Consider the following 11,833-nt stretch of genomic DNA (forward strand, 5'->3'; position numbering starts at 1 on the left):
TGGTAAAAAGTAAAAAATGGTCGCCAGTTCATTCTGCTCTGTGTTGGCGGGCCTGGCAGGCTGATCTTGGGGCAGCCTCAAGCCTTCAACTCTCTCCAGGGTTCTTCACCCCTGACCCTGTCAGAAGCCTGTACAGAGCACCTGTCAGTCTCCATGGAACCTTGAAGGAGAATCGAGTTTGGACCGTAGCAGACTGCAAACGCTTCCCTTCAAGAAGAGTCAATGCACGTGTGAAGAAAAGCCATGACTGAGGATCTGACGCTTTTGTAATGTTAATCATGCGGTGGACAAGGGAATGTGGTTATTTCTGTGGCACGCAAGCAGATTTCTGCAGCACTCATCAGCATCCATGATTACAATCTGGAGAGGTCAGCTGTGTTCACATTGCTTCCCAGGTAGAGGGCACAGCTGAGCCTGTGTAAGGTGACCACTTCCCCACCCCTCCCTACACTGGGAATTGAACCCAGGGGTGCTCCACCACTGAGCCACTTGCCCAGCCCTTTTTATTTTTATTTATTTTTTTTATTATTATGTTGGTACCAGGAATTTAACCCAGGGGTGCTTAGCCACTGAGCCACATCTCCAGCCCTTTTTCATATTTTATTTAGAGTCTCACTGAGTTGCCTAAGGCCTTGCTAAGTTGCTGAGGCTGACCTTGAATTTGCAATCCTCCAGCCTCAGCCTCCTGGGTCACTGGTGTCCAGCTGAAAGACATTCTTTTGAGAGAGTCCAGGGGCCATTCTGGAAACTCCAAAGTTAGTTCAAGGTCAAATTTAGAATTTGATCTTAGAAATAAACATGCCAAAAGTTTTGGTAATTGATTTTAATCAAATTTACAGTAAAAGATGTTTAAAAGCAAATTTAGGTCACGTAATTGTGAGTAAAACTTGGCCCTTTTGATAGTGAGAAGATGCTTTTCAGCAACAAAGACTTAGTGAAAGACAATGAAGCCCAAGAAGTTATGTTTAAACAAAGTCCTGTCTCCACGGCTCATTACCAAAGGATAAGGCAGGGCCTTTCACAGAGCCAGTTCCAGCTGCACCCCAGTGTGTTCTTAACCCTGAAGCTGACTTTTCAAAGAGCCTTACAAATCCGTCATCCCGCCTAGTGAGCTTTGGTCACAGGAGGGGAGGGTCTGTTTCCACAGATGCTTTATGTGTGTGAATACCCACTGTGACAACCAGACCTCTGCTTCAGGACCAGATGATGGCCCCCTTCTCCCTGGTCGGTGCCCCTCACGCCCCACAGTTTCTGTCAAAGAACAGCGTACTTCCCTCTTGTACATTGAATACAGGTCTGCTTACCTTGTTATTTCTAATGGTCTTTAAAAATACTTTCTTTTAGTTGTAGATGGACACCATACCTTTATTTTGGTTATTTTTACGTGGTGCTGAGGATGGAACCCAGTGCCTCTCAGGAGCCAGGCACGCGCTCACCACTGAGCCACAGCCACAGCCCTCTAAGGGTTTCAATTGCACATAAACTAATTTTACACTCAGAAACCCTAGTTTCTCGGGGAAACCAGGAAGTCACCGAGCTGTGCCACCAGCACCCTAGGAGGGCCCAGTTCTTCCTCATCACAGCTGTGCCCGCCTGCATTCAGCTACCCACCTCCTGAATGAGACCCCGGCACCAAGCGTGAGCTCCAGTGCAGGCTTGCCCCTGGACACAGTGTGCTGGTGTTCTGTGGGGAACCACCCAGGTGTTGGGTATCTAGCTTCATTTCAGCTTAGAATAACATTTTTCTTCTCTCACTTAACCACTGAACTGAGGCAGGAGGATCACAAGTTCAAAGCCAGCCTCAGCAACTTAGCAAGATCCTGTCTCAAAATAAAAAGGACTGAGGATGTGTCTCAGTGGTTAAGCACCCCTGGGTTCAATCCTTGGTACAAAAAAAAAAAAAATTGGATGATTTGAGTTTGAGAATACTGATGTGAACACTCATTTATCTCTAAGCAATCTGGGTAGAACTCCCCTGGGTTTTACACACCAGTGTTGGGGACACCTGGAGGGGAGTGCACTCACATCTGGGAAGCCACACCTAGGCTCTCCTTTCAGAATGTCACTGACTCAAACAAACTCAGTGCATTTTCTCCACTTGTGTTTTTGTCGAAAACGAGGTTCCAGCCAAGCGTGGTGGCGCACGCCTGTAATCCCAGCGACTTGGAGGCTGAGACAGGAGAATCCCAAGTTCAAAGCCAGCCTCAGCAAAAAGTAAGGCACTAAGCTACTCAGTGAGACCCAGTCTCTAAATAAAATACAAAATGGGGCTGGGGATGTGGCTAAGTGGTCAGTGCCCTGAGTTTAATCCCCAGTACCAAAACAAACAAATAAACAAAACAAAACCAAGAGGTTCCAGTTGCCCAGACTGGATAAAGCTCTGTGTTGCTCTTTTTGGGAAAGACTTCTCAGACTTCATCTCCAGTTTCCAAATTTCCATATGTTCTTTTTTTTCTTATTTCAATGGTCACGTCCCTGAAGTTTGTTTCAAGAAGACTAAGGTTTGAGAAGAGACTGCATAAAAAGCTTTCAAAGGCAAGAGGACGCTTTTCTTGAGAAGTGCTGGTCATGTTCACCTGTGGCCAGAGGCTGTTGCTGGGAGGCTAGTGGCGGGGAGACAGCTGTGAGAGTGTTGGGCAGTGCGCAGGCTGCTTCCTGCAGCTGCTTCTGTGCTCCCTCAGGTCCCCACATGCTGTTTGCCGTGTCTGCCATCATGTCAGTAAGCCAAAGGACACACTTGTCCTCAGTCGAGGTCCAGGACAGCCAGGGCCTGACCAGGCCGCCCCCAAGGCGTCTCAGAGTGGGTTCTCGTACCTGGTGAAGCCAGCGAGTTTCTCCCACAGGGCTTGGAAGCAAGGCCTCTGTTCTGGGTCCTTGCTCCAGCAGGAGCACATCAGCCTGTACACGGGAGGTGGGCACTCCAGGGGGCAGGGCATGCGGTAGCCAGCGTCCACCCTCAGGAAGGCTTCATGGTTGGACATGCCTGTCACCAGCGGGACGAGGGGAGCTGGAGGACTGGGAGGCTGGAAACCACACCCAGCCACCCCCCATCCCTCCCAGGAAGCCTTCCTCCACACCATTGAGTCCTGGACATGTTCCAGCATAGTCTGCCTCTAGCACCCTCCCCCTGGACAGTGACTACAGGAAGTGGCCCCAGGCACAGGGATGGATGTTCCTGAATGCTCAACCAGTGTATAGGTGTGGTGTCCCAGGTGAGGCCATCTAGGAAGCACCTCCCATCACCCTCACCAGTCACTCAGGACCAGCCCAGTCCACCTCACCACCTGCCCAGTCAGGAACACTATGGGGCCAGTACCTGGGTAGGGTGTCTGACCCCTGCTGAAAATCTCATGGAGGAGGATCCCAAAGGACCAGATATCGGATTTGATGGAGTAATGCCCTAGGGAGAGTGCCTCAGGGGCTGTCCACTTGTAGGGGATGCTGTGGTCATGGGAAAGGTAGATGTCCTCCTGCAATCAAACAGGGTGGGGTGCCCATTGAGGACTTCCTGCTCGGTCTCCCCCACAGCACAGACAGGAGTAGGAGCTGAAGTCTGGGTGGGCAAGGGTGTAGCCACACTGCACTGACCACTGTCTGACCCACTGATGGCCACTGCTGCTCGACCAGAGGGCTCAGACCCCAAGTACAGGAAGCTCTGACCCAAGCAAGGCCATGCTGTGTGGACAGAGCCACCCTGCCAGTCACCATCACAGCCTCAGTAACCCATCTTGCCCATTTGGGTTCATAGCTCTGCGCCCAGGGGAGAGGCGGTCCCATGCCCAGGCCCTACCCGCCGGGGGCCCTACCTTGATGAGTCTTGCTAGCCCAAAGTCCCCCACTTTGCAGATATTGTTCTCCCCCACAAGGATGTTCCTGGCAGCCAAGTCCCGGTGAACGTAGCTCTGTGATTCCAGGTAGCACATGCCCTCCGCCACCTGGGACGCAAGGTCCACCAGCTCCGAAGCCGGCAGGGCTTGCCTATCAGAGTCTGCGGGGCACAGGAGGCTAGGGTCAGTCCTCGTCTGCAGGCTGCCAAGGCTCTGCGGGCTCCTGTTCCTCAGCCAGGGCAGAGGGCGACTGGCCTGGCCGACAGAGGAGCCGTGGGCAGCCTCTCTAAAGGCCAATGCCAGGGGCAGCACAGCTCTGCCTGCAGCTCCCTGCTGCAAAGCAGGCAGAGGAGTGTGGTCCCTCAGCACTCCAGACTCCATCTCTGAGGAATGCTTGATTCCAAGGAAATCGCTTGCTCTGTGAAAATGTAGGCTGCCAGTTCTCAGACCTGAGTGTCCCAGCGCTGTGACCTTTAGATGTCTCTACCCCAGGGACACACTGCTGGATGACACCCTACCCTGCGGAAGCGCCTCCCAGCTCATTATCCAGTTAGGCCATCCCAGCATCCCATGCTTGACTTTGGCTTTTGTGTTGAAGGAAACAGGAGCTTCGTGGAGATGACCTGGGCGGAAGGAGCGAGATGAGTGCCTGTGTGTGCACATCTGCACGTGTGCATGGTGTGTCTGTACTGCGTGCACATGTTTGTGTGTGGCATGGACTCTTGCAGACCCATGCATGATGTGTTGGCTGAGGGTGAGCTGTGTGTGTGCGTGCGTGCAAGAATGCATGGTCTGTGTGCACACACATGTACATGTGGGGGGCATGTTGGTGCATGTGCATACTGAAACACCAGAAGGAGGGACCGCACTCCAGGAAGAGAGGCAAGCTGGAAAACGTAAGCAGGTCTCTGTGCGGGCCTGCCAGCTGCACCAGATGCAGTGGAATGGCCTCCGTGTACGTGGCTTTCTAGTCTGTACTCAGCTCAGGCTTTCACAAGGAGCAGATGGTAGATTTATCGCACCTTGGGTCATTTCTTAAACCAGAAAACAAGGACGTGTCTGAGAGTTCCCTGGGTGTCTGGCTGGAGTGCCTCGCACTCTGGTCACTTCTCACCTGCTGCCAGTGCCTCCAGCAAGCCCACTTCTCTCTCATGCAGGGAGAAGGCGGCCCAGGCTCCTGCCCACTCACCCCGCAGCAGCTCCAGCAGGCTCCCCTTGGGCATGAGCTCCGTGATGATGTAGACGGGGTCCCCCAGAGACGCCACAGCATACAGCGCCAGGATGTGTCTGTGCCGCAGCTTCTTCATGGCCTGGATCTCCCGCTGGAAGGTGTTCTGGTGCAGGAGATTGTCTGGGGTGCACACAGTCTTGGTGGGCACATTCTCTCATGAAGGCCCCAGCAAGAGGCCGGGTCACCACACCGTTGCTCAAGAAACACTGGCTTCCACAGCCGGGCCCTGAGCACCCCAGGCCTGGGCGGCCCCATCTGCTTCACCATACCCAGCCGGCCCTGCCTGCCTGAGCCAGAGCTCAGGTCCTCATGGGTCAGACCTCTGGCAGTTTCAGGTGAACCCTTTCAGATTGCCTGTCACTTATTTGAGTGGCTTTCCGTTACCTTGAGAATTTAAATTATGTTTTATAATCAATGCACTTAGGTGAAGACATAGGTGGTACTGAAAGAAGCCACCCCGTCATCGATGCTGCAGGTGCCCAGCAGATGTACTGGAGCTCCCTCCCCAAGCAGGGCCAGGCCAGAAGTCCCCACTGGCAGAGCTGATGGAGACGTGTGGGCAAACATAGCCCCCAACTGGATCCACTTACCTCGGGAAATCACCTTAATGGCCACTCGAACCTGGTCTTTCCAGCGCCCTTCAAAGACCTCCCCGAAATAGCCAGCGCCCAGCTTCCGGCACAGCGTGAACTCCTCCTTCGGTCTCTCCCAGTTGGCCCAGTGGGGCAGGGGCTCTGACTCATGCTAGAGGGACAGGCAGAAGGTACAAAGAAGGGAGGAGACACTGGCCCCACCGCTGGCTTGCATTTAGGAGTAGCCTTGGTCCATTCTCAAGCCTAGGGCATGGTCAGCTGGGGGTCTGAGTGTCCTGCATGCAAATGCCTCTCTCCTCCCACCACCAGTGACTGTCCTCAGGCTGGTGACCAGGTTGACCCTTCTTCCCAAGCTTCCCAGAGCCAGGACCCAGCAGGAGCCCAACTGACCGCTGGTGGGTCAGGTTATGAAAGTGACCAGGAGAGGGGGCATCTCCTGGTCCCAGCTGACCCCTGCTCTGCCTTGCACCTTGCCTGGCCCTGAGCAACCACACCATGGAGGTGCAGGTGGTTCTACCTTCCAGCAGGGCACAGTCAGCCGCAGGCCATGGGACAGGCTCTGGGTCTTGTGGTAGTCCAGGAGCTTGGGCAGACTGGGAAAGGACACTGCCTCATTCAAGTGCAGCTGGCCAGAGCGCCGCCAGATCCTGTAGTGCCGCACAGCCTGAGCATCCCGCACTGGGGGTGGCAAGTGGAGAGAGCCATGAGCCCGTCCTGGCCCTTCACGCTCCCCACCCCACCTGCTCCAAGGGCCTGGGGCCTAACAGTCACTGCTGGACAGGGTTCACCTTCCTTGGGCCCTGCTGTGTCCTGCCCTAGGATGACCTCCTGTCTCTGTGTGGAAAGTGGCTGCCCACTCTCCCAGCCCCACTAAGATTCCAGGGTCATCTGAGGCTTCTCTGCTACCCACACACACCTGCAGGGCAGGACACCTGTGGGTCAGTGCTACCCACAGTGGATGGCCATGGACAAGCCAGCAGGAAAGGACCTCAAGTGAGCCTCCCACCAGTGAGAGTCACCCTGCCTTTGGCCCAAGTGAAGGCTGGTGCAGAAGCGTGGAGCTGCCTGGGTGAGAGCCAGATGTCCCACACCTCGCGGTCCAAGGGCAGCTGGGCCTGCGTGGCTAGGAGGGCCTAGAGGCAAGGAGGCCTGGCAGGCAGGCGCAGGCGAGCAGAAGGCAGGGAGGCTGTACCAGAGAGGACGTAGTCTGCTCCCAGCTTCCCGCTGACCCGGATCAGGAAGGCGCCAGTGGGGTTGCCCTCCGCCTGCAGCTGGTGCACAGCCTCTGAGCGGGAGATGTGGCCAAAGTACCACCTGTGGGGAGGAGGCAGCCCAAGTCTCAGCTGACCAACCCGCCCACCCAGTGTCCAAGCCCTGACCACGCTGCCCACCCATGCTGTCTGGACCCTGCAGAGGTCTCCACTCTGCCCATTGTGGACCCTCACGGTCCCCAGTAGTTGCTTCTGGATACCAGTGACCCAGGCAGGGGAAGGGCAGGCACTTCCCACTCTGCCCTGACACCCTCTGTCTATGATCAGACACCCCAAAAGGCCTGCAGTCCTTCTGCTGCAGTACGAGGGCACAGATACAGAGCCCCAGCCTTAGGGGTTCAGCCGGGGAGGGGCTGAGCTGCAGGACCCCCCAGGCAAACACTCACATAGCACGTGAGCACACATACTCACGTGCACAACATACACGGATGCACCACACACGTGCACTCACACGTGTGACCACACGTGTACTCGATGCACCAGGGCACACGCTGACATGCAACACAGCTGTGTGCACTTGCACATTCATGCACACACAAGCATATACATGCACACGTGCAGACACACCCTCAAAGCTGTGGCTTTGCTCACAGGCATCCTCCCACAGCACTCGCTGTTTCCCAGCATGAGGGCATGGACAAGCCCTGGACTGTGGACTGTGGGGTGGGGCTCTCGGAGCTCCCAGCTGACCTCGCCCTTCCCTGGGCCTCAGTGACTTTGAAAGCCAGGGGCCCACACAGAGGACACCCCAGACACAGCCCCTTGGGGTCCACCCCTCAGTTTCCATCTCCTGTGCTTACCCTCTGCTCGCCCTGCCTCCTCTGCACACCTCTTGTGTGCTGGGGCCTCAGGCCTCCAGGTTCCTGAACCTATGTGCTGGCCACCTAGGCCCTACGGCCCTTCATGTCTACACACCCCCGCAGCTCCCTGCACTGCTTTGCATCTCCCTATGCATACTCCCAATCCTCTGCATGCAGCAGGTGTTCAATGTGGGTGCTAGGAAAGTTGGGCTCTCAGAAACACAGGCAGCAGGCACCCCTCCTGCTGGGCCTCCATCACGCCAAGCTCAGAACAGCCACAGAAGACAGGGTCCTGGGGTGCTGCAGCGCTGCTGGGAGGGACACCCCCACAGTGCTTGCCCCACACCCGTCCCTGGCAGGCAATGGGCGTGCCCGGGTGCCCTCCTGCTCCATTAATTAGGTCGCATGTCTGGTTCCAGCTGTTCCGGAAGTGAGCAGACTTCACACCCAGAGCCCTGGACTCCCTCATAGACCTTGCCACTGGAGACCAGCCCCCTAGGAGCCCACCCTGGACCCTTCTGTCCTCTCCAGGTCCAACAGAGCACCACCCATGGCCAGAGAGTGGCTGTGGGTGTCCCAGGGAAACCTGGTCCCCAGGTGTCACAGAGCCACACACCCAGTCAGCTCTCCCAGGTACCAAGACAGCAGGGTCCAGAGGCAGGGCCCACTGTGGGACACAGGAAGGACAGAACTAGGGTCTTCCACATCCCAGCTTCCCCAGGCCCACTCAGTGCCCCTGCCCGTCTCTGCACCAGATGGCTGCCCTGCCACAAGCCCTCGACACCCAGGGACACTCACGGCTCAGACTCCATGGCCTTCTCCTCTGCCAGGTAGTTGCAGGGCACATAGCCTTCGGCCAGGGCCCCACCTGCAGAGTCCAACAGGGTGGCCCACCACCATTGTGCCTCCTTCCTGGTCACATGGAAGAGGTCTCCCTGCCGGAAGCTCAGCTCCTCATCCGTCCGGGCTTCAAAATCCCAGAGGGCCACATACTTGGGACTCAGGTGGGATTGGTCCCGGGACACCATGACAAGCGCCCTAGCAGGACAGGGCTGTGGGCTATGGACACCTGCAGCTGGGAAGGGCAGAAGGCTGTCCCTGACAAACCAGCCCCACCCACTTCCTGGTAACCAGGCAGGCCAGCCACACCCAGCACCCACTGGGCTGGGCCTGTTCTGGGCTCCACCCCGGAGCCCTACCAGTCTCACACGCCCACCAGCTGGCCCAGCAGCCACACAGGAGGGAGGTGGAGCAACCCCATGGCCCATGCACCTCATGCAGGTGTCAGCAGAACCAAGGACCTTGGGGGCAAGTCTTGGGTCCCCGGGGGAATGGGAGGAGCCATAGAAGGCTGCAGTGAGGCCATGGGTGGACTGCTGGAGGCGGCCAGCTGCCCCTTCACCAAGGACTATTGCAGGGAGCTGCAGTTGTGCCTCCCTGGGCAGCCCCCACTGTCAGGGCCGCCCCGGGGTGGGAGCAAGAGGGGCCTGAGGTAAACCCACGGAGGAGGCCTCCAGAGTAGGAGGGGCCCAGGGCTGAGGCCTGCGGGTCAAGAGCAGTGTGCCAGGGCCTGCCGGCCTCCACAGCCAGCGGGGGTGTCAGCAACTCCGCCCCATCAACTCTCCTCAGAGGGTCCGTCTGGGGGAGCCACCCTGGAAAAGCCTGAAAGGTCAGGACCCAGGCAGCTGGGAAGACCAACAAGGGGTGGGGACCTGAGGAGTCAAGGGGCCTGGAGGCACCCGGCTGAGCGTGTCCGCAATGGTAAACCCTCGGCTGAGGAAGCAGGCTCTGCCCTTCCCGACAAGGACACACGGGGGCGCCCAAAGACCACGAGCGATGGTCTGGGACCGCCTCGCTGCCAGGGCCCCCTCCTGCTCTTCCGCACCCCTCCAACCTCTGCCCCTCCCACCCTGCCTGGCCCCAAGGACCCTGCCCACTTCCAGCTCACCTCTACCTTCCCATTCCTAGCAGCCTGCATGTGACCTCTCAGCCTCCCGCTGCCCCGCCCCCAGTGAAACCTATACTCTGCCCCTCCTCCCTTTTCCCAGGGGGACCCCCAACACCTTCCCTAAACTTGTAGACCCTGCTGTAGCCTCTCCAGGGTGTGCCTCCCCAGGTTTTGGAGGACAGCCATGAGGGGGGGCAGGAGGGAGTCGGGAGAGGAAGTTCCCAGGTATGTGAGGAGGAGTGACCAGGGCAGTCACAGACTAAGCCACCATTTGAACTTTTTCTTTTAGCAGTGCTAAGGGTCAAGGCCAGGACCTCACCCACGCTAGGCAAGTGCTCTGAGCTACAGTCCAGCCTCTGGACTTTAATGGCACATTCCACCCGCTTCATTTGAGACTAAGAATAGGAATGTGGATTATTTGGCAGGTTCACAAACAGTCCATCCAGCCCAGCTCAGTTCCCTCCAAAATGGGGAAGGGGCAGCAGAGGCAGCTGTAGAGAATAGGTCAAGGGCACACTAGGAGGGGAAGGACTTCAGGGGAGGCATATCTGGGTGTCAGGTTGGTCAGGAGGCAGTCGGGTGTTGGGTTGGCCCAGGGAACCCAGGGGTGCACACCTGCCTCTACCCCTGCCTGCTCCAGGGCCCTCAAGCCTTGGATATGAGCCGTGTCCAAGGGCCTCTGCGAGTCCCTGGGCAAATGTGTGAGCTGTATCCAGGGGCCTCTGCAAGTCCCTGGGCAAATGTGTGGGTGATTCCAAGATACACCAGGAAGCAGGAAATCCCTAGCCCCTCCTGGGGACTGAGGGCCAACCTGCCCAGCCCATGGCTGACAGGACACCCAGGAATGTGCTCCAGCCACAGACAAACCTGCCTCTGTGGGCTGGCCACCTGCAGAGGCCCTCTATCCCTCACATGCCCTCCCCACCAAGCCAGGTACCTGCCTAGCTCCACACCCACGGCACCAAGTCCCAGAAACACCAAGCCACTCCAGAGCCTAGGCGCACCTGGCTGCTGTGTGCTGGGGAAGTATCTGAGCTTGACTCAGGGCCTCACCTCTTCAGCCCCTGCCCCCTCTCCTGGAATGGAGGGGTGGTTGGGATCTGCAGGCCCAGGTAGAACTGTGACCCAGAGATCTGGAGTGGGGGCCCCCAAAAGGGCTCAGTCCAAACCCCTCTGCTGCCACCACTCACAGGGGCTCGTGCCCAGACCTCCAAGGCCCCTAGGATCTCCTCTTCCCACCCAGCACAGCCAGGCTGATCTGGGTCCCCAGAGTGACAAGTCTTCAGGACTTTCCTCTGCACCTGCTGCCCCTTCCCTTGGCTCCCTGCCTCCCTCCAGGAGGCCCCACTGTGCCAGCCCAGCAGAACCTCTGCTTTGCCTGGGGTCGGGGGTCACTTTGCACATAGGGGGTTCTGTTCCCAACTCCCTGCTGTGCCAGCACATGATCAGTGACCATGAGCAAACTGGCCTCAGAGCTGAGCCTGGGCTCTGACCCTCTAGGAGACAGAACTGAAGCTCTCTCTCTGTCCCCACAGGCTTCAGGGCACAGTTGCCAACCAGGGACTCCCAGGAGCAGGGGTGGTCTTGGGAGACCCTGGATGAGACCCCCAGCCTCTGTATGCACCCATGGTGTCCTCTGGTGTGGGGGTAGCCAACTGCATGGCCCACCCAGCTCCTTGTCCCAAGGAGTCACACCCACACACAAGTGTGGCCCTCTGGGTTTTGGTTTTCCCCAGAGTGCAGGCTGTCACCTGCACTAGAATACATGGCATCCGTCCCTCACCTCTGCCCACTCTGCCTCCACCCACTGCCCATTCTGTGAATGGACCTCGAAATACAGGTCACTTGCTCCTAGAAACAGCCTCACACTGTTCACCAGCCACCAGGCAACCCAGCCTGTCCTTCCTGCATCCTGAGGTTTCCTGCCTCAAGTCCAGCCCATCAGCTCTGCTCCAGTCCAGAGAAGGGCTGTAAGTGACACCTACAGACTCTGTCAGTTCCTGCCAATGTCCCCAGTGTTCATGCTGTGGCTGCCCATTTGGGGCATCAGGGTGCCCCGGGGGTTCTGCTCTTTCTTCCACCTTTGCTAGCGGGGTGGACCTCTATCAGCTCCAGTACCGGGTTCTGGGCTGGGGGTCAGTGTGCAACATGTCCATGTCCACG

General features: G+C 57.5%; 1 protein-coding gene across 1 annotated transcript; it reads right to left on the reverse strand.

Moving 5' to 3' along the window:
- Window positions 1-322: 322 nt before the first annotated feature.
- On the reverse strand, window positions 323-8,826 carry PTK6 (protein tyrosine kinase 6). Its single transcript, XM_079128016.1, has 8 exons — window positions 8,521-8,826; window positions 6,844-6,965; window positions 6,169-6,329; window positions 5,649-5,802; window positions 5,017-5,178; window positions 3,807-3,988; window positions 3,317-3,470; window positions 323-2,983 (listed from the first exon to the last, which is right to left on the reverse strand). Exons 1-8 carry the CDS (start codon window positions 8,748-8,750, stop codon window positions 2,796-2,798), a joined length of 1,353 nt encoding a protein of 450 aa, XP_078984142.1. The 5' UTR covers window positions 8,751-8,826; the 3' UTR covers window positions 323-2,795.
- Between the last annotated feature and the right edge of the window lie 3,007 nt (window positions 8,827-11,833).

Source organism: Sciurus vulgaris, assembly GCF_902686455.1.
Source record: "Sciurus vulgaris genome assembly, chromosome: 2".
In the NCBI taxonomy this organism is placed as follows: Eukaryota; Metazoa; Chordata; class Mammalia; order Rodentia; family Sciuridae; genus Sciurus; species Sciurus vulgaris.

Excerpts from the sequence above, each read along its gene's own strand:
- PTK6 (XM_079128016.1), bottom strand. The coding sequence starts at position 8,750 with ATGGTGTCCCGGGACCAATCCCACCTGAGTCCCAAGTATGTGGCCCTC. Across the intron at positions 6,966-8,520 it reads AAGGCCATGGAGTCTGAGCC|GTGGTACTTTGGCCACATCT; the intron begins GTGAGTGTCCCT and ends TCCTCCCCACAG. Across the intron at positions 2,984-3,316 it reads GGGTCAGACACCCTACCCAG|GCATGTCCAACCATGAAGCC; the intron begins GTACTGGCCCCA and ends CGCTGGTGACAG.